At 38.9% G+C, this 23358-nt stretch overlaps 1 protein-coding gene across 1 annotated transcript in view; it reads left to right on the forward strand.

Moving 5' to 3' along the window:
* Positions 1 to 22884, forward strand: part of SNCA (synuclein alpha) — a 64086-nt gene extending 41202 nt beyond the window's left edge. The window contains exons 5-6 of the mRNA XM_042812428.1: positions 20775 to 20864; positions 22301 to 22884. Coding sequence (XP_042668362.1) covers positions 20775 to 20864; positions 22301 to 22333 — 123 coding nt within the window. The 3' untranslated portion in view covers positions 22334 to 22884. The remainder of the gene's footprint in view (positions 1 to 20774; positions 20865 to 22300) is intronic.
* The last annotated feature ends 474 nt before the right edge of the window (positions 22885 to 23358 follow it).

Here is a 23358-nt window from a genome sequence, read left to right on the forward strand (position 1 = left end):
TTCAGACATAGCTGACATGAGGGAAGCATCCTAGCATTCCATCCTGGCCTGAGGCACCTCACCACCTATGCACAAGCTCCCATGGAAGCCCTGGATGCATGGCTATGTGAGTGTCTTCACATTGTGTTTTGTGTCTGGTGGATATGGTTGGTGATATGGGCCTTCCGTGGCTTACATAGTCATGGTGCCCTCAAGTCTTTCAAAGATACAAGTTGTAACACAGTGCAGCCTTTACTTTCCAGTTCAGACGTGAACAGAATGACAGGACTTTGTTGTTGTCTTTTTGCCTCTTACTGAAGGCCTAGACTGATGTTTTGATTGATGTTGCAACTGAGCATGTGTCTCCAGGAGCAGCTCCTGTCTTCAGGTGATCTCTGCACTGAATGGGGTCCAAATCAGTCTGGGCTCAGTGTGCAAAGTCTAACTAAAAGCACCTGTGAGTAGCATGGCTGCCCTTCTCTGCCTGCCCGTTGAAGATGTGCTGATGTCTGGCTGGAGCACAGTGCCCATAACATTCTGTTAATATGCAGTCCTATGACATATTTTTTGCTCAAGAATAGGAAAACTTCACTTTGCATAAAAATAAAAACGGTGTGAGGCTGCTGAGTCGCACAAAATAATGGTAAGTGTAAAGTATGCAGGAAAGGCAGAGTTTTCATTCTTCTCTCCTAGACAGGAATACAAGCTGTGCTTGGATGAGGGAGGAAGTGAGACCTGTGATGAAGGTGAGACAGTGCTTGAATGCTGTGGCTTATGAAGTCAGGCTGTCCCATTCATTTCACAAGCGATCTCAGTATTAAAATGGGGCTTAGAACTAGATCTAGGAAATATTCTGTGGCTATATTCAAAAATCTGATTGTAACTCAATGACCTATTCTTCCTTTGAATATGTGGCAGCTACTTTGAGAAATGTTCCCTGGAGTATGCTTATTAATCTATTAATAATCTTATCAATGTGTTTATAATAATTAGTTAGCTGGTTCAAATCTGTTTAAATATACACATTTAACTGTCTGAATATGTGGTTTAAACTTGCTTTTTTCTGAACTTGTGACTTCTTACAGTTTTTTGAAGTATCAGGTTTTTTTAATTTCTTTTAGATAAAATGTAGTTGTATGACTTTGATTCAGAGCTGAGAGCATAAGAAAAACATCCCGTACTATGAGGAGAGTGACTAATGGTTGCAATATTGACAATGCTGCTACTCTTAAGAAGCCTAAAGGAAAGCAGATGATGTTTCATGTTACTTGAGTGCTTTTCTTGCCTTCATGTCTTTAGGATAGCCCTTCAAAGGGTACTACCTAAATTGTGGCTATTTTTTCCTACTAATGCCTTCCCACCCATCCCCAAAAAAGAAAAGCAGTTACTTTTTCCAAGTATAGAAGCATAGATTATTATGATCACATTTGTTAGTGTCATGTCATGGTGTCTAAAGCATCTTCTTATGCACTTACTGTTTGCACTTAGAAGGCACTGCTTTGTATCAGCAGTATTTTATTTTTTCTTTTTAACTCTTCCCTCCACAATGTTCTCTTCTCTGAAGAATGGTCGGGCACTGGACTGGGCTGCCCAGGAAAGTGGTGGAGTCACTAACCCTGGATGTGTTCAAGGAGCATTTGGATGTTGTGTTGAGGGGCATGGTTTAGTGAGAACTGTTGGCTATGGTTGGACTGGATGATCTTGTAGGTCTTTTCCAACTTTGATTCTGTGGTTCTGTGAAGGAAACAGAAATTTTAAATAAACATAGAAAGCTCTTGACTTCAGAACCGTGGCAATCTCTGGAACTGTTTGGCTTTGTAGTGGTGCAAGGCTCATCACTCCCTGCTTCAAATGGACCTCACTAAGTAGTCTGTGAAATTTAGAAGTGGTCCGGAGTAGAGACTGGGAGCCAGTTCTTGCTGTACAGTTTTAGAAGAAAAAGCATCAAAGCACATCTTTTGCTTATGAACTTTACAGACTTCAAAACAGGCTCTTTCTCAGCAGTCACACTGCACTGGAGGGAATAAACTTAATACAGTCTAGTAAAGGATGGTAAAGGAGAAGAAATGCCAGAGAAGCATTGGCAGATCAATACTACCCCAGCAAGGTTAAATTTGTCTCTGAATGTGTGGGAAGTATGGACAGATTTGATGTGTACGTGAGAGGTTATGATAGAGGAGCTGATTATATTTAGAAGGCAGGGACAAACTGGCATTGTTCTCCAAGCAACTTTGTCCCAAGTGTCAACACAGCTTTTGCTGTTTAGAAACACAGAGGTTTAAGGAAATGTCTCAGAATATGTCATAATGGTGAAATAACTATATTAATGGGTGTTGTTTCTGGCAGTCATATCAGGTAAAGACAGACTGGTTTTGTGATACGAATGTATAGAACTACTCCAGACAAATTTTCCAGTGGAAACTCAGGGTAGGACTTCCGCATAGTGATTTCACTGTGAATTTTGACAAGCTGAGCCTTTAGAGTTAATTACTTTGTTAAATTCCTATGTAGGAAGACAGCTATTCATAAATTGTTGGATAAAGTGATATTCCCTGAATGAGAGTGTTGAGAGTTCTCGCAGATCTGATCAATAACACATTTTGGCAGACTTGATCTACCAGGAGCTGTGATGCGAGAGGTCTAGCACTAACCATTTAACTTGGTACCAGGATAGACAATATATTCAGCTTCTGGAAAAGAGAAGCCCAGTCACTGCCAAAGTTCTAGCGTCTGCAGCCAGGATGTGTTCCTATGTAATGGCATGGGACCATTCATTACAACAGATTGGTACTGGCTGGACACCAGATGAGAGCTGGCCTTGGTGGTTTGAAAAGCATGGTGTGACTGGGACTGAGGCTCTAACTGAGGGGGCAGTGACCAGAAGAACCAGGACTTTGAGAAACAGGCAACAAATCATAAAATTAGTAAGGCTGGAAAAGGCCAGTAAGATAATCTTGTGCAGCCATCAAATGGTTGCTGGGTTTGCAGTCTGTGATCATAAAGCTTAAAAAAAAAAAAAAAAAAAAAAACAGAAGGGAGAAGAAAATGTATTTCAGGCAGAAAACAAAAGGATTTTTAGAAGAGAGCCTAAATGAGTTGTTGGGATTTTTGTCAACTGTGGGCAGCCCCTTTTGGTGATGAGCTGAGGTCTGAGGCTGCTGTCTGACAGTGAGATGCCATCTGTATGTAGCATCAATGAAAGTATGTTGTTTTCTCTGCTCAACCACTTTGTGCCAGAAAGGTATTTATTTAGGGAGGAACAAACACTTTCACTGGGAAAGCTGTGGCTGCTTGTCCACCGGAAAGAGATTAAGCAGTGTTTCCAAGACACAAGCATTAGATAATTACTCACTGAACCTCGTATATCCAGTCTTAATTGTGCTATAGGATTTTGTCTTGATTCTGGCAGTCACTGGCAAGAGGTAAGCTTTGCCCTTCTTTTCCAGAGTGAGCCATGAAGGTCTGTACCTTTGGTTTGGCTGATACAAACTGCATGAGCTGAAGTTAACTAACTCTGTGAGAGCTGGTGCCCATAAGGAGAAAAAACTGTTTCACTTACGTCCAGACTACTTCATCAGTAAATATGTATCTTCATGCTCAGAAGGCAGTTTATTTCCATCTGTCTTGCCTGTCACACTGTGGGGAAATATTTCTGAAATTAAACTTGGCTAGTTGCTTGTTGCAGAGTGACAGCTGAATAACCAGTTGATGCTGTAAAGCCTTCAGGTAAAGCAGTAAATATTGTGGCTCGACTGTAGGAGACAAAGCCAGTATTAATGGAGGCCAAAAATATCTGAAAAAATCTTGGTGGGGTTAAGACAAACTTTACTGCAATGTTTTAAACCAAATCTGTGTTTTCCTACCTAGTTGCTATGAAGTCTACATCTCTCCCAAACGTATGTACATTGCTATTGTCTTTTTTCCTTTGAGTTTATGCGCTAGAAAGTCTAAGATGAGCATTAGGGCTGTATAAACTCAGGTTAATAGTCTGGAAGTGGAGATTGCTGAGCAGATTTTAAAAAATTAAAATACTTTTTTTAAGGTTTAAAACTGTCTCATTGAAAAATAAAAACCAGTTATAGTGGAATGAGAAATAGTTAGTGAGAAGGGAGAGAGAAGATTTCCATACTGTTAGTATTTTTTTCACAGTGCAAAACCAAGGAAGTGATGAACAGCAGCAGTATGAGCTCTCACAAATGGACATGAACATATTTCCTTTCCTAGGATCATTCTCATCATTACACCTGATGCAAATTACTCTTTCTTCAGCATTACAGAGGTTTATCAGCTTCAAAATATTGACTGTTCTTTCATGAACTTTTGTCTATATATTCCTTAATGTGGACTTTCATCCTGATAGAATTTCTTTGGTTGTGTCCTCTTCCACATTATAAACTGAATTTGGGTTGTGTACAGCCGAAACTATCAGTTGCTGTTGAGCAGGATCTATCTGTTTTTCAGAGGGAAAAAAAAGACAAGTATGCTTGTTCAGAACAAAGCCTCCTCTGTAAATTATCTACTTACAGTGCAGGCATACAACCTCAGCTCTTTGTTGTGTACGTATACTGAGAGAAGTCAAATGAGACAGAGACTGATTGATCAGCCCATCTCTGAAAATGTATCAGTAGCTTACATTCCAGTTAGTTTTTATATCCAACTGCTCAATTAGAACTACATAAAAATCTTCCTTAACAAATTTTGCATGTAGATCTACAATGATTTATGGAAAACTACAGTCAAGATAGATAAACAGTGATTGATCATGGTAGGAAAGTCAGTGCAACTGCTCTGATATATACCTGCTGAATATATGATTTTCAATACCTAGAGAAGATAAATATTAAGCTGTGTGTCAAGTTGTTATACAGCCTTGATGCATCACGTACATATCAACCAAATTTCTTGAGCTGCTGTGTCTTAGCTCTAATTTCTATATCAAATGATTCATTGATCAGTGTAAGAAGTTAGAAGGGAGAAGTATTTTGTTACTCTCAGTGGTAAAGCCTCTTGGGATGTCAGCGTGACTGAGAGTGTTTTGAAGTTTCAGCAGAGGACAAACTGACAGCCTGACTTGTGGGTGAATGTAAATTTACGTGAGTTATACATACAGTTTTGCTAACAGTGCTCTTTACCCTAGGGTTTGTTTGTGTGAAAATTGTTTTGGCGTACAGTGAGAAGCCAAGTTATTCTGTGGTTAGTAATAGAAATAAGTCATTTTTTCAAATAAGGTAAAATGAAGTTATTGCAGAAATAATTAAGAAACAGTTAATTGAAATTGAAAGGAGTGTAAAGAAGCGGTGAATCTAATCTGTTTGCTATGAGGGAATAACATATTAAATGTGTGTCTCCTGCTAGTAGGAGCATTTGTATTTATTTTTGATTGATGTTTGCCAGCACCAGGCTGAGGTTAGGGCTACAACCATAGCAGACAGAAGGGAACAAAGGAGGAGCTGGCATAGTGTCACAGGGTGACCAGGGAGGATTTGGCTGAGAGTGACAGAGTCTGACTCTATAACCTTAGCCCTGGCTCTTCTAAGGGGGGCGGAGATGACTATAGTAAATCCGAGATCGTTGCAAACCAGATGGGCTGGCCTGCTTCCCCTTGTTTCCCAAGCTGTAAAACTGAACACCTGAAAGACAGCGTAGTCTTTGGTCATAGCCAGAACGGATTAACAAGGGGAAGTCATGCTTAATGAACTTAAGCTCATTTTATGGCAAAGTTACTGACCTAATTGACCACGGGAAGCCAGTGGTGTAATTTTCATTTCAGTGAAGTTGTTGATACTGTTCTTCATAGTATGTACTTCTGGACAAAATGTCCACTATACAGCTGGACAATACACGGTGTACAGACAAAAACATAATGAGAGGGGGGAAAAGTTGACTGATGGGACTTGCTCGAAGGATTAGAAAAATAGGGGTGACATCAGGCTGATTGCCAGACATTTATGTTGTTCCACGGGGCTCCGTTTCAGGGCCAGGTGTTTTTTTTTAATGTTTTCATCATGACTTGGATACAGATCTTGAATGTATACTAAGTAAGTGCATGGATGAGCAAACATCAGAAAATGGTTGGTGATAGCTTTTGAGAGCAGAGAGATCTTAAATTGGAGGTTGAGGATCCCCGGCTTTCACCCTTATGAGTCCCTTTGGCCTCACGATGTTATCATGTGGTTCTCTGGTTCTGTAATGTATGTAGTCTGACTTCTGTAAGGGGCAGACCTCAGCCTCTTAAACCTTGCTCCTAAAAACCCTCAGAGCTATATAAATAATATTTTTTAACTTATGATGCTGATGTTTGCTTTCTAGTTTATCCTACTCATTATCAAAAAGAAAAGTCCTACCCAAACAGTGCCCAATTTCTTGTACAGTTGAGATAGCATCATGATAACATTGGGAGAAAATAGCAATAGTCCTTTACAAGTAAACACTCATCTCCACAACTTAAAATGTTTTTTCCTGTTTGTCTCATTTATATAGAGCATTCAGTGCCTTTTGGAGTATGCTTTAAGGGATATTTTTTTCTTCCTCTACTGTATTTGCAGTACAGTGCCCTCGTTATTTATTCTAGGTTTTTCACACTGTTGAATGAGATAGTGGCTTTTCTGCAGGAAGGTTAGACTAGGCAGTGATGTAGAACTATATCTCTCGACAAGCATGTCACCTGAGGTGACTGCCTGGCCATTCACCAGGTTTAGCAATCACATTTTGAAAGCAGTATTTTGACTGATGAGAAATATCCACGAAATGCCTTGAAGTGGGCTCATGAAAGAAAGGCTCATGATCACAAGGTATTTTGTGTGAATATTAAGTGTCATTGCCAACATCCTGCTATGAGGTGTCCAAATTCCTTCCCTGTGTTTGTAATGCGCAAACTTAAATTGTTCATAAACTGGCAATTCCAAGAGGGTTTGAGCTGTCTGCAAAACCCAGCGTGCTTGAGCTGATTGGTGAGAAGTCTGAACAGATGCTTTACAGTGCGGATGAGTCATTAACATAGCAAGCAGCTTGCAACCAGGAGCAGTGGAAAGTGTGTGTGTGAGAGTGAAGAAGCCACCTTGACTTAAGTTATGAGCAAAGGAAAACCTAGCCACCAAAGTGAATTGAGTCACAGGTGCTTAATTTCAGTCCATTGGTTAAAATGAAAGAAATCCTAATAGTGTGTGATTCATAGTATGGTAAAACACAATCAAGTACGCTTCAATGGGATTGACATACTTAAGTGCTTTTAGTGTATTGCTGCCAACAGGACAAGCATCCTATGTTTCAAGATTGTAGCATTGATTCTGCCACTATTTGCAAGGCACTGAATTACTGTGCCATCCTCTGAAGTTTAAGTTTATTTCATGAAAGTCCGAAAGATGTGCACGTGTTCTGTGAAAACAGATGGCATAGTTCACAGAGTTCACAGCCCCATCTTGTTTCTGCTTGTATTAATTGTCTTTTCATTGAAGTTGAATAGAAACATAAATTTTTAATTATAGGATTTTTTTTGAGAAATGGGCAAATGATGATACATTGTATTCATGTGAAGAAATGAGTATTGTACTTGAAAGTGACTAAACATTCATGGAAAAAATATTCTCTTTCTGACTGCTAAATATTTAACAGGCTCTTGAATGATCAAAGTCCCTTTTATAATTTTAAAATAACATGATAAAAATGAATTTAAATTCTCTCGCATCTGCTTTAGTGACATCAAGAATATGAGAAGCAATGTCAAATGCTTGAAATCCTCCCACTTCCGTGGGAGTCATTGTACTGATACAAACCAATTTAGAACACTTTATCCCTGGTATAAACATTCAGTTTAACTCAGTTGGGAAATGGGAGTATCACCCACAAAAAAAGAAAATGCTCTGGAGCATTTTTCTTTTGCATGAGGTGATCACCAGCAGTATAAAAAAACAAATTCAGTCTTAATTGGTTTTGCTTCTGCAGTAGTAATTGGAAAAATATTGTCTCGCATTCCCTTTCCAAAAGATTTCTCTGACTCATGTTAATTCTTTACCACAGTGTCTTGAAACGTGTTAGGAATACAGTTTACTTGAATGCTTTCCCTTTATATGTGAATCAACAAGCTTCTTCTGCATAGATACAGTAGACAAGTTATCTTCTCATTGATTTAATTGTATAACTACAGGTGAATAGATGTTGAGCCTGTCCATCTCACTAGTTAAAAATTTACATCAGATTTCAAAGCAGTGTCACAGTTCATATGAAGTGGTACGATTTTTGGCCAATATGTCATTCAGTAGCATGATTCCTCATTAAATCCACTTGCTAAATGTTTTTTATGAAATAGTAAACGCAACAACCAGCTTCAAGCTGGACCACTGAAAAAGTTATAATTCAGTGACAGCTGTTGAAGTACCCACATTATGGGGTCATGCATATATTTGTTGTCAGATAACTAGAACAAAAATTAAGAGAAATGTTTTGGAAATTATAATTAAAAGATAAGAAAACATACTGACAAATGTTATTTTGTTTATCACAGGATCATAGAATGTTTTGAGTTGGAAGAGACCATAAAGATCATGTAGTTCCAAACCAGTAGGTGTAAGCAGCAATGCCTCCTATAGATTAGGTTGTTCACAGCCCCATCCAGGCTGGCCTTGAGCATTTCCAGGGAGCGGGCATCCACAACCTTATTAAGCAACCTTTTCCATGGTCTCAGTACCCTTACAGTGAAGAGTTTCTTCCTAATAGCTAGTCTAAAACTCCCATCTTCCAGTTTAAAATCGCTTCCTCTCATCCTGTTGCTATATGCCTTTACAAAAAGTCCTTCCCAGCTTTCCTGTAGGCCCCTCCAAGTACTGGAAGGTTACTGGAAGATCCTTCAGGAGCCTTCTTTTCTCCAGGCTGAGGATCCCCAGTTCCTTTAGCCTGTCCTCGTAGGGGAGGTGCTCCAGTCCTCTGGAACTGCTCCAACAGCTCCATGTCCTTGTTGTGCTGGGGGCTCCAGAAATAGAGACAGTGTTCCACTTGTGGTCTCACAAGAACAGAGGGTCAAAGTCACTTCCCTCAACCTGCAGGTCATACTTCTCTTGATGCAACCCAGGATACTGTTGGCCTTCTAGGCTGTGAGTGCATGTTGTTGGCTCATGTTGAATCATTCATCAACCATTGCTCCCAAATCCTTCTCTTCTGGGCTCCTCTTAAGCTATTTTTCACGCAACCTGTATCTGTACTTGGAATTGCTCTGATCTAGGTGTGGGACCTTGCACTTGGCCTTGTTGACTTCATGAAATTGACACAGACCCACTTCTTAAGCCTCTCCGGGTCCCTCAAGATGGCATCCCTTCCTTCTCTCGTGTCAACTGTACCACACAGCCTAGTGTCATCTGCAAACTTGCTGAGGGTGCACTCAATCCTGCTGTCCATATCACCTGCAAAGATGTTAAATAATACCAGTCCCAGCACCAATCCCTGAGTAATGCCACTCATCAGTCTTCACTTGGACATTTGAGTTACTGATTGCAACACTCTGAGTGCAACCATCCGGTCAACTCCTTATCTAGTGAGTGCTCCATCTATCAAATTCATTTTTCTCCAGACCAGAATTTTTAACCAGAACGTCATGTGGGACAGTATCAAATACTTTGCATAACTCTGGGTAGGTGACGTCCATTGCTCTTCCTTTATCCACTAACAGTGTAACTCCAGTGTAACACCAAGTTTGTCAGGCATGACTTGCCCTTGGTGAAGCCATATTGGTTACCACCAAACCCCTCATCTTTATTTATCATCCAAATTTATGGCAAACTATACTTTTTGCCTCATATTACACTTAATTTTATGAATTTGGCTCAGTTTTAAAATGATATTTGTGCGTAAACTGACCAGCTGGGCATCTAACTGATAATATTGCTTGAGCATTTGCAAACGCTTTGGCATCTGGTTGTGGTACCATGCAAGTGTGTTGCTCGCACTTAGTTCTGCATAAATAATTCTCAAGGTATGGCTCTTGTTATCTAAATTTTCACCACACAAACTGCGTTCAAAGAAATTTTTTCTGGTGGTAACAGATTTTGTGTTGCTTTCAGATTGCAAGGAGCCATGTTGGAAATGTACCATCATTTTCTGAAGCATGGAGTGGTTTTGGCAGCCTTTTTTTCTATCATGCTCAGCACTGAAAAGCTTTGTAAAGCTTTAATATACAAAAGGGCTGTACAACAGTGAGAATCTAAATGCTGAAAATGTTTTATTGCTCTGGGGAAGTACATTAATCTTGATTCCAGGAACTGCAAATGTGAGATAGTTTGCCATGTATGAACTGCGTGTTATTTCAGTTCCTCCTCAGCATTTTAACTGAGCCCCTTCATTAATATAAAGTAAGTTTGGGTCATCATCCTCATTGGCATGACATAAATGAAATTGTTTTTTATTTCAACTGAGCTTCTGTAAATCACATGTGATTTATAATTTGGAGAAAAGTGGTCCAGGTTTTTTGTTTAGGTTTGGTTTGCTGTTTTCTAGTTATGCTCAAAGTGAAGGGCATAATGAATGCAATTGCTGTGCTAGTACTATTTCACTCAGAATTTCCTGGCATAAACGTGGTTTGTCTGTTGTTCTGGAAGTAGTGAACAGAATTCATGTTTTGCCTCAACTGCTATTTGTGCATCGTCCGTATGGGGAGCATGCATCTTTTTTTCCACTTAGGTGTTCAAATAGTAGTGGGGTGATGGCTGTATTATGATTAGAGTCCCTGCTTTCAAGCCATAAAGGCAGCTGTGGAGAAAAGAACATTTCCCTTTTGTTACGCTCCATGTAGCTGTGTGACCAACTGGTATTTGTGAATTGTAGCCATTTGTGGTGATCACTTTGTCGCTGCGCTTTTACACCAGTTCATTCCCAGATGCAGAGATCCCAGACTAAAAGATGAATTTTAATAAGCTACTGTGTCTAATAACAAGGAGTGACTGGAGGGAAAGTATCATTCTAACAATTCTGACAACTAATTTTTTATGTTTCTTTGATTATTTAAGAGAAGTTATCAATTTCAAATGCTTTGACAGAGCTTATCTATAGAAGGCTCTTTCTGGTAAGAATGGTGCTAGTAACAATACTGTTATGGAACTCCATCTGTGGCTGAAGAGATCATTAGTCCACATAGTGGTTTTCCTGCTTTACAGATAGATGGGGCTTGCCCTCCTCCTCTAGCAGAGTGGCATCTGACCTACTTGACTCCTTGCCAAATGCAAAGCAGCTGCATCCCGACTACATCAAAAAGTACCTTATGTGCATCTGTGAAACAAGCACCAGAGAGACAGAACAGCAGATGCTCAGTAGGTTAGCAAACTGTGCTATATGAACAGAACCAGGCTGCATAGTCCAGGGAAGAGGAGACTGAAAGGAGTTAATGATATCCTTAATTAAATAATCCTTGCTTTCACAAAACTTGCTAATGCTAACAAAACATACATGATGCTAAGCAGAACATCCCTTATCTACTCAGGAAGCCCAGTATGTCTAGGTCAGTGTGGGTGCCCTCTCCAGTGTATCTCTCTAAAACTGCCAACTTGGAAAAAACACAAGAGGAGGGCAGCTAGTGGTCATGAAGAGGAATATTGCTTGCTTCATCTCTGAGGGTCTTGAGACCCCCATTGAAATGCATACTGTCTGCATGGCAACATGTAACAGTCAGAGCTAGTGTTGCTCACTGTGCTAGAGGATTGCTGGTCCTGCAGCTCAGTACAGGGGACTTTTTGTAGATAAACACGTTTCAGATTTTTCTTTTAGATAATACTATTTATTATAATAATATCTGTAGGAGGTAGAAACCTTTTTAAAATGAACTTATTCTTCTCATTTAATTTATTCTCTTAGTAAAGAGAACGTGTACTTGAGGAATTTGTACAATTAATTGTGGAATTTATCTGCACTAAAAATTCATGGGATGTTGGAATGCGATCATGATCTTTAAGTGGTCTTCAGTAAAGTGTAACTTTGAAGCATAGACTGGGACTATTCTATTTTAAATAATCTTTACCAACAAATTCTGACAGAGACATGCCTGAACATAGTTGCTCGTTTCTATGCTGACTTTAAAGTCATTGCTTTAGTTAATATGATCAATCAATATTATTTAGTATTATGTTCTAATTTGTTCTAATCTAATAATTATGTTCTATTTAATGAAGACAGAGCTCAGGTGTCACATGTAGAGGTCATTCTTGATAAATTAATACAGATCAGAGAATCCTCCACTGTGTAGGGGTCAGATGGGTTTAGCTAATCCCATACAGCTCCTATAGCACACCGACCTCTTAAACACTTAAATTAAGTTGATTCCTTTAGGACTGTATGAACCTAATTCATTTCAATTTTCTTGCCATGTCCCTTCATCTTTCCTCCCTATTCTAGGACATGATCATTCCTGCTGTTCTCCTTTGAGATCTCCCAACATCTTTCTTAACACACATACTGCAGCCTGCAGTCTGCATTCAGGAAGCATGCTTGTAATTGTCCCAGACAATTACCCACTAGGCCTTGTTAAGACTTGAGAGAATGGTCTGCCCTTTTTGCAATAACAAGACATTGTTGGCTAACGTTATTCCTTGACTTCATAATTCTTTTCTGTGCACAGTTTGCTTTCCTTTGCTTTGATGAGTGCCTAAGTGCAGCATTTTAACACGTTGAGCTGCATCTTAGCTATTTCAGTCACTTGTTCAATTTTGTCCTGATAGTTTTGAATTGTAGTAACATCACTAAAATGAATTTAGGGTGCTTATTGTCCCACTTTAATGCTGAAGAGCAAACATACAGTAAGTACTGACTTCAGTATTTCTTCCAAATCCTTAATGAATGTGTTAGTTATTGAACACAGGGTGTCTGTGAAATTATATGTGATAGAGACTTCCATTTTGAGAATTATCTGCTTGAGTGTCTGTCATCAACACAGCTACTTACAATCACTCTAAAATGTTTTTATTGACCTATGCTTTTCTACGTTGTTCAGGAGAATGTCAAGTGTGACGTAGCAAAGCCTTCAGTAAAATAAAGTTATCTAACATCCACAAGGAAAATTATACTGACTGAGGAGAAAAAAATAGTTTAGTTTGACTATTTGTTTTGATTTTGGCTTGAATTCATTTCTCTGTTTTCTCTTTTTGGCTTCAAACAGTTGTTTTTATTTGGGTATTTCTCTAGCCATTGAGCTTAGCTGACTCTTCTGTATTTCAGCTCCACTCTTTTTTTCTTTTCATTGCAAAGATGAGTGCAAGTTGGCTCTTTCCCAAAATACCAGTCCCTCATTTCCATTCAGTAAAGCCTTAGGGATTTCTGTCGTCTTACTGTGCAAGCAGGGTGTATGCAAAGCAGCCTTGGTCCCACAGGGTTCTGAGGAGAGTGCAGGCATCTCTGAGTTCATTTTGGGGAGCTCATGACAATTGCAGCGAGGAACCTGCTAAGCTGTTTTGCATGGAGAAGAACAGAAGTCAGCAAGGACTCTTCTCACAGCCTCTAATCTTTCCCTTTGTTACTAAAGTAAAAAGGGCTTGAGGCAGTGGCACTAACAATGTGAATATGAAGGTTTTTAAGGAACTGGAAAAATCTGATGTGTTTGTTCTTCTCAGCCTTCACTTCAATGATGTTGCTGAGAGAACTCTGAAGTCTGTGCAGCTTTCAGGAGGCCAGAGTAACCCTGGTCATTCTGAGAGTTTGGGGCTTTTCCACAGCTCTGCACAATGCCCCCTGACCTGATATTTAGCTAGCCAGTATTCCTGCTACTAAAAAAGAAAGCCCTAGCTTTTTCTTTCTTTAGCAGTGCAGTTTCCACTGAGGATGCTTGATGTTTTCAGTGGGATTTGGAATGTTCCAAGGCTGAAGAGGGTAAAGCTGGGAGTGTTGTTTGTTCTGGATGCATTTATGTGCATTACTAATAGCACAATGAGTCAGCCCCACACAACTGGTTATCTGAAGTCATGTATAACTAGTGCACTGGCTGTCACTTTTGAATGGGTGTCACTTGCTGGTCTGACGTAGGTGATGGGCAGCTCCTGCCTTGTCAACCACGGACATTTCTTAACAAGTAACAAAATATCAGCACTTTTAACTTGGTAACTTTATGAGCCTTGTTAGTGCAAAACACCCATCTGGGTTTTAGGAAATTTGATTGCTCACAAAAATATTCCTGTTGTATTCTGAAATGAGCTCAGCCCCATCTTTACAAATGGGGGATTTTAAGAGGAAGAAATAAAATAAACACATTTCGTGTTGTATTGAAATTTGATTTTAGGATTTTGCAGCAGTTCATAAACTTTTGTGAATGGTGTTTACACTCACTTGTAGACATCATGATAGATGTAACTACATTTAGGGAGTCATAACATTTTTTTTCTTCTATCCAGAGGCCTCAGTCTTTACTGTATTCACTTATTTGTCATTCTCAGGATTCCCAGCATGAGTCCACGAAAATGTTGGACTCATGCTATTGCTCTGACATTTATCTCTTCTTCACTCACTTTATCTGTTTAAGGAGGACAATAGCAGCCACTTGTCACTATTTGTATTCTGAGTGATGCAGTGGGACAGATAATTCCTTTACACTCAGGCTGCATGCAAGCATGGTGCTTTCTCCTCATTTTCTTCACCTGGGTGTTTAGCATAGGGTTAATTAAAAACATTTGTTTCTTTCTAGGCATTGCGGTGGTACATTTGCTCTCTGTGTCCTGCTGCCACTGGAATAAAATCACTAGACTGCCTCTAGTGCTGTGTCATTCACAGCTGGGGCTTCCAGCCATGTGCAGCATCAGCTGTTGTAGCCGGTGGGCAGGGACTTTAGGGCATCATAAACTAAACCGGCAAGCTGACCCATCAGCTTCGCACAGCGAATACATTAGGACTAAGAAAGCAAATGAATTAAGGCCATTTTAACACTTCTTTCTTATGCGCGTTGTTTGGTATTTGCTGTTTTGTTAAAGGATTTTTCACCTTTGAGGTAAGTTGGGCTTTATGGTCAAATAACTGTAAAAGATGAGTTATTAAATGGAAACAGCAGTTACTGGTTCACTTAGCTCCAGTATCCAGCCCCTAAAATAATCTGACATTTGGTGGAAAAGAAAAAATATAACTGATTTCCTTTTCAAAGGGGAATTTTAACCTCACTGGCAGAGCAAAATGCAATTCATCTTGTATCAAGAGATACATTTGGACATCACGCAAAACAACTGAAAGATAATCTTTCAGGAATCCCCAGATTTTCCTTATTAACTATGCAATGAAAATTATGTTAGTGAAGCTCCTGCAAGTGCATAATAACAAAATGAGATGGGTTTTTACCATTCTTAAGGTAGCCCTGCTTAATTACAGGTTGTAGGAACAGTCAAAACCTTACCAGGCACCTGAACAGCCCTGTGAGCAGGGGTCTGGACTCCAGTGGTGCCTTCCTACCTCGGTGAACAGTGGGATTGACCTCCCAAGCAGTCTCCTCTTGACAGTATAAGCATTAGAGGAGCTGACAAATGGGTATGAGAGCTGTTCGGTTGCAGCCTCAACTAGTGATTGAGCACCTGGTGAGGTGGCATAGCCAGCCCTGGGAACACAGGTGTGAACAATTCACTTGCATGACTAGGGTGCACCTCTCCTTAACCTCATTTACAGGCTGGCAACTGTAAGGAAATTCTCTACTTGGATACTACTTCCTTCTAGGAGTTTTTTAATGGGCCCTAACCTTGGGAGTGGGGTAAGCTTTTCCTTCTTTGGTATTGGATTCTGGATAATACCTTTCTTGGGTTATCTGAAAACTGGCTGAAGGCAGTTACACATGCTTATTTCCTGCCATGCAGCTTCTCTGTTTTACTTATCTCAGAATACAGAAGTGTTCCAGGTGGAATTACTCTCCAGTAATTATGAGGCTATATGTGATTGTAAGACTTTTTCAGGATTTATAATAGGGAAAAAAAAAGTGCTGATAACCCAGGGAGATAGTAAATTACAATACTTGCATTTACTGCTAGGTTAGGTTATAGTTATGCTGCTTCCATTTATAATATTGCTTTTGTCGGTGGCTTGAGATAAAATATTTTATTTATTTGCGATGAAACTAACTGAGCATTCAAAGACACGTCACTGAGAAGACCAAATGTTACCATTTTGCTACCTGGTGCTGCCTAAACTGCTGGAGCATGAGCAGACCACTTGATTTGTTTTCCAAGTGTAGACAGTCTTCAACAATTTTTCTACTTCTAGCTCAAGAGTGTTATGCGAGTGATGGGTGTAATTTTAACAAAAGGCAATGAAATAAGAGAAACCCTTTTGTTTACTTTTCCCTGGCTTATAAAAAGAAAGGGCAAGGGAGGCTTTCTTAATGTTAGCTTAATATTGTATTGCAAATGTGGGTCAATTAGCACTGTCATGCACACTGCTTATCAGGGCTTGTCCCTATAGCGAAGGAGGAGTCAATCGTTAGGAGCTATTGTACTAAATTATGTAATGAGTTCTGCCTCATATCTGACTTTTACTGTTTTTGTATAGCAGTTGTCTGTTTAGTTTAGAACTGATGTTCAGGTTCATGCAGATATACAATTTTACCATGGCATGCTGCTCTCTCCATTTACATTTATGTTGTTAAGTTCATTTACAAAGTGTTGTTAAATTGCTTGAGAACAGCAAATTTTGGAAGAGAGCCCTTCATTCCTGTAGAAAGTGAATGAGGGCTGGTGAGGCTGTCTGGTGGCAGGTAGGTCTTGGGCTCTCCAAGATTGATAATCTCAAAGCTTTGTCAAGGGAGGAATTCCTAAGTGACGTGATTCCAAAAGACTGGAGAATGCTGAAGTGCAGGTCTCTCCCAGAGCTTCTTTATTTCAAAACAAGATACAGACAGGCACCTTGCTTATTCTTCAGGGAGGCCTCAGGGGGACAAGCAGGCATTCACCTCACCATTCTTTTAATACCATGCCTGCAAAAAGTTTGAATTCCCAATTTAAAAATTGATTTCACTTCTCAGATGCTTGATGTTTAGCTTTTTGCATTTTCTACTAAAAGTTTTCCCTCTAGAGTTGCTTTTCTGTATGGTTTAAAAAGGACAATTGGCAGCTTCAAGAAAATAAATCTTTCGTAATAAGATGAACATTGTTCTGTAAGGTGGCTTTCCCCTTCTATAATTAGATTGAGACATGAAAGTATTGATCACAAGAAAGCAAAATTGCATTGCTTTGTTTTAAAGGAAATGAGTAATGATATAAGGTGTATTGTAAGTGGCTCTGTGTTACTGGGGGAGGTTTTTTGTTTTTGTGATGTCCTAACTTTAGAGAAAATACATGAGAAGCAGAGAGAGCAGCCATTAAAACTGATGTGCCACCTGTGCTATATAGTTAAATATAGTAGATGTGACCTTTAGTAACAGCATTCTCATCTGAGTTGCAGTGACATCGAGATGAGAGGTAGAGTTTTGCTTACGAAGGTGACAAGCCATTACTAGGCAGAGTTCCCTTGTTGGTTTGGTACTGTTTGTGAATTTGAAAAATATTGATGTTGTGATCTCTGTATTTTATTAGTGCTACTGGTTCTTCTATCTGAAGCTATACGTAATTCTTCATCCTGAACTTACCATTGGGATTCGATAAAGGAAGTTGGGAAGATAAATTCTGCCTCTTTTAATTACTGTTTATCTGTAACTCTGATGGGTAGTTCAGAGGTTCCTAAAAGCAAGCAGCATATGAGCATTGAAACTCTACTTTGAAATTCTGCTGGCAAATCTTTTGCCTTGCTATTCCTAGCAGTTCTGGTGGTATCACTTGCTGTGTGTTTTCCTGCTGCAGATAACATTGAACTACATTTTATTCTTCCTTGTGCAGCCGCTGGGAGAATCTGGGGCACACTTTCACTTGATGCACCAATTGTTAGCCAAAGCTGTTCTTTGGTGATAGCAGAAATTGAATGGCATTTTGGAATAAGAGTGAGAGCAAAAAGGAGCTGAAGGCCCTTAGATCTAACGCGTCAGATGAGGCAGCTGTAATATTTGCATCTCACACACACAATTTAGCTATTTCAGTCAAAGCTTGTAGGGATTGAGTCTACTTCTCAGAGAAGTAACCAGGCATGAATTACTGTGAAAATATGCTTTAAGAATATGGTAATTAAATATTGCACATCAAATAAACTCAATGCTCAATTGGAGTTTGAGCATTTTGATAAACCAGGGTAGAACTGTAAGTAGTCCTGTTATTTTCTGATAGTTTTATGCTTGAAACGCTGCATGTCATGTTGAGCATCCAGAATAATTAATTCTGGAAAACACAGGGCTAAAGAAAGGTATTAGCAACTCTGTTTATCTGTGTCTTTTCAGTTACGGAATTTATTCACGTTGTCTGTGATAAATAGCAGCACAGACCAAAAAAAAAAAAAAGCATGCTTTATAGCAAGCACGTGGGGTGGGAGCTGGGCAGAATACCATGCATTGGCTCTGCACAAACTGCTTTGCTTACCTCCACATGAAAAATGATGCCTGATACCATCTAGGAGCAAGGTATGTCTTCTTACTGGACCTTTCATGTTACACTGGTGACTTGCTCTAAATCTTTTTATGTTTGGGTATATATGAGAATTTCACCAAAAGACTGTGTGCTTCTCTTGCCAAGAGAACAGACGTGTCCCATTGTAACTTCTCTCAGAAAGGAAAATCAGTCAGTAGAGCTGCTAACTGATGCTGGTCACTCTTATAATAGTAGTCTGAAATAAGAGCGTGAGAGAAATTCACGTAATAGAAATAAAATCTGCCCATAATGTGCATGGAAGATGAGGGTTAAAGATGTCAATGTACAGGCAAGGGTGCCAAAGAAAAGATACGACCAAACTGATGAAGAGCAGGATTTCTGGTGGAAAAAGTCACTATTGCTGCATGGAGAGATATAGCAAGCTAAGAATTGAGTATGACTGAGGACAGCTGGTTACGCCACAGAGAGCCTGGAATGAAGTAAATAGCCTTCACACTTCTGCTGATACCTGAGGGGAAATGGTGGAAGGGAGTACCAGCTGAAAAAGGCAGCAGAATAAGTCTGAAAGTCAGTGCTAAATGCTGTGTGAGAATATAAAAATGTGAAAGAAGAGTAATCATTTAAAAATTGTATCTAAAGTGTGGGCGATGTGAGAAATAAAAGGTATTTGATACTGAGTGTCTGAAACTGAGGTTTTCAGGACTTAACTCTTTTTTCCTGCGTTTGTAGAGTTTTAACAGTGTAGACTTGTTAGTAGTACTGAATACATGTTATGACTATGATGTACAAAATGTTCATATGAAGAAGTTAATAAAAGAAAGAAGACTATAAAGGAAAGGATAAAGATTAGGAAGTATCAAAAAGAGCGAAGAAATTAATTGAATTCAGTTACAACGTTAGCGAAATTTTGGTCGTGTGCTAAGCATTTTCAAATTCAATATGAAATTTTGCGTGTACTTCATCAATCTCAGTGTATCCTTGAGGTCTTGTAGCTCTTTATGAATTCGTCCACTTAAGGAAATGCAATGAAGATAGTTAATTAAGTTTAGATGTGCTGTATGTCTTCATATACTAGGAGTTCATCCCAAATATTCTGCCCAACCACCACACTTGTTAAGGACCATGGGGAAGTGGTTTCCAGTGCTGAGCTACGTGTTACAACATTGTAGATTAATGCGTGCACCTTTTTATTTAGTCTTCCCTCGTGTTCATTCCAAATAATTGTTTGGCAGAGGGAAGAAAAAGTCTTAAATCCAGTTTTCCCAGTGAAGATAATATTTCTTCAGTATGTGGTGCTCACTCCATGCCCTTCATCTGTCATAAAATTAAGATAGTCATCAGGAATCGTTAAGGGAGCATGACAAATAGTGCATTAAGGTAAAGAAGTTTTCAGGCCGCTTCTTTTGTGTATTACTTCATATCTTCTGTTAAACTGGCAGAGGTGAGTTTCCAATTTAACTGCTCTTTTATTCATTTTTCATCTACATCCTAAATTCAGTTTAGCGGAACTGTCCTATAAATTATGAATTTTGAAGAGTTTCCTCATTAGTCTTGTTTGTGACAGAATTAATTTAGTATTCCTTTCCACACTTCTAGCCTCAGGACTGTGGTTTTTTTCAGTGAATTTCTTCCTGAGTTTGTTAGGATTTTTCTAGTACTTTTCTGTGTAGATTGACAACTGCTATAAATGAGTATAGTCAAAATAGTTCCGCTGAGATAATCTTCTGGTTTTCATATCAATTTTCTAGGACTAACTCCAGCAGTCTTTGTTCTGGTAAAACTTTCATTTCTTCTCTGTGACCTTCAGCATTAACAACTGCTAAGGGGGATGAGTGGGAGGGGGCATTAGAAGTGCTTCTTTAATGGTCAATAACAGATCTCTAGAGAAGCGTGTAAGAAGTTGTGTGGTAGGCAGTGTCGTGTGTCATAAATATACTGCATACAGTGAGGTGCTACTCAACATAATAAAGGATTAAAACTATGACTCGTTAAGGGAAAAATGTTTCCCAATATCATTAGGTACTAAAACTGTAGGGAGGAAAAAGCATACAATAAATTACAGTTGTTCTTCCTTTGGCCACTTTGAAAAATAATATGAGAAGGGTGAAAACTGTAAAATGGAATAAAGGGGTAGGAGGATGAGTTATCTGCCTATAATAAAATACATAAAAGAATTACTGTTTTATTTCTATGTCTTGATGCTGTCAAATTCCTTTTGGCCTCCTCTTACTTCTGCATGCCTTTATAGTCAGTATCCTCCACGTGGGGAGGTAAGACATGCTTTGGAATACGAGAGGGCAAGCAGTTGATCTGAGACTTTATTATTTTCTTTTTCTCTCCCTGTTTTAAATGTAGAATGAAGAAGGTTTCCTGCAGGAAGGGGTGGTGAATAATACTGATATTCCTGTGGATCCTGACAATGAGGCTTATGAAATGCCTCCAGAGGTAAATCTGTTGTGGTATTTGCTGTTCATGCCCATAGGAGAAAGGCAAAGACAGAGTACTGAAAGCTGGAGTTGCGTTAATGTGGCACAGACTGGTACTATGAGCTGCAGGGTCAAAGGAGAAATAAGTCTCTGGCCAAAATCTCTCTGAGGTGCAGTGCTGGGAAAAAAAAAAATCCATTTCTTGAGGTTTAATGAGAAAATACTATCTTTGTTTCAAAACATGCATGCTTCACTTTTTGAGTAATCAGCAGTAACTTCTTCTCATATTTGATACGAACTGTGGAGAGAAACTTCTACCTCTCCATAGATTCTTTTAATAGGTTGGACATTTAATGTATTTCTTTGCACCATGCTTCGTAAAACATAGTTAATATATTTACAGCTTAATGCAAATATAGGAGTAAATTATTTAGGGTTTTGAGCTAATCCTGATTATGCTCTCTGAAACTTTACAACAGTATATGATACTATGATGCATTGGCATTTGGAGTGGCAGTTTTACAGTAGTGCAGATAATCAGGCTGAAAACCAGAGATGTTAGGCATCTAGAAATTGATGCAGTGAAGGACTTAAAAGGGCACCTGAACTTTGAATGCTCTTCAGTTTTCCAGAGTATTTGCAGCACCTGGTGTGCTGTTCAAAGGTTCTTCCTCCTGTCCTAAGTGAGTTGACGTGGGCTGTCTCACGGAATTCTGGCAATGTCAATGGGGACCAGAAGAGATCATTTTGTAGTTCCAAGTGAGCTGAATCAAGTCCTGTAGTCACATAGATAATGAGCCTGAAAAAATGTATGTTAACAGCTCAGCACAGATATACAGTTTAACTGCCTCTATTGCTTCAGTAAAGCACGTAAGGAATGAAGTGTTTTGCAGTGGGCCTTTGTAAAACAGTTTGCACTCCTGATCCTTCAAAAAGAGACTCATTTAATTCACCGTAAGCAGACTGAAGAGCCCAGTTACATGCTCTCAAATATTTGTGATCTTCATCATTAAAGAACATGTCCAATTGTTTTGCTGGATTCCGGCTTAAACGTAGGAGCTTGTTTCCACCCACATGAATGGGATTAAAAAAATAATTAATTAAAAAAGGATAAAGAGTAGTGTAGGTAAACTACAAACAGGTTATTTTTTTGGTTGTTTTTTTTTTTTTCCTTCTCTGCTGGGAATTAGTCACAAATGCTGTAAGTCTTTGTGATAACTGTGAATGATATGTTAACTACTGTAAAAGCTTACACTCCTGTTAACACCACACTTTGTCAAATAGGGTATCTGGAAAATGGGACAAAACAGTAAATACTAGACAAGATTCTCATCACACACAAATCCTTATTTTTTTGCTGCATCCATTGTGACTAGGACAATCAGTAAAAGTTAAGATACATGTTAGGATATATTTGTCTGAAATTGTAGCATTGATTTCTGCTCTCCTTCATAGGAAGAGTATCAAGATTATGAACCTGAAGCATGAGAAATCTTTTCTTCCTTTATATCTCCTGAAATCTACTAACAAAGACGTCCCATCCTGTACAAGTGCTGAGTTCCAATGTGCCCAGTCGTAAAATTTTTTTACAGTTTTTACAGTGTATTTTGAAGTCTTCCATCAGCAATGATTGGAGTATCTGTGACTGCATCCACCTTGTTTCAGCATTTCCCTCCTGCTGAAATGAAAGCTGGTTGGCAGGGTCATTGTTGTGCTGTGGATATTGTGGCTTCACTTTTAAAAGTTAAAAACAAAATACTAAATAAAAACACCTAAGTGTCTACTGCTTATTTCTAACTCTGTACATGTTTTGTTGATAGGCTGTCAGTAATTTGATATTGTTTATGATACAATTTTTATTTGTTTCCTATGACTATTATTTCTGTGCAGAAAAGACTTATTGTGAAAGCTTTATGTAAATGTTATGTATTATATATATAAAAAAGTAACTGAGCATGAACTATGCACCTATAAATATTAACTGTTGAAATCTTATTGTTGTGTGATGTGTTTTATTAACTTGTGTCTGTAAATAATGGTGTTCAACTGAAGCAAATAAAATGTAACCTGTTAAAAATTAATTTCTAGGCTTGTCATTATTTATAACAGTTAATTTTCTCTCCAAGAGCTTGCATTGAAGAATTCAGGTTTTCTGGCTTCCTGAGAAGGAACAGGGGGAACAAAAGAAGCAAACAAGCCTGCTCTATACTAAAAGTAGAAAGGAGAATGTGAGTATCAGGACTGGCCTTACATGCTTTGAAAACTGGTGTTGAAATTTTCATTGTTGTCCTCAAGAGAAACTATCTAGGGAAAATTATTTTTCAAAAGAATTGCAATCAAACTCTTGTTTAAAAACTGTTATCATCTCCTTGATCATTCCAAACAATTTGTGGATATTTTCAGCAATAGTTAAAGTGCATAATGAAGACTAAAGCCTTCTGCTCTTCTGCAGAACTTTTTCATGGCAACCTGCAACAAACCATTGTCAGTTTGCAGTCTGCAGTCCTTGACAC

Source organism: Centrocercus urophasianus, unplaced genomic scaffold (assembly GCF_019232065.1).
Source record: "Centrocercus urophasianus isolate 14NV4802_14NV808 unplaced genomic scaffold, USGS_Curo_1.0 seq_13, whole genome shotgun sequence".
Lineage (NCBI taxonomy): Eukaryota > Metazoa > Chordata > Aves > Galliformes > Phasianidae > Centrocercus > Centrocercus urophasianus.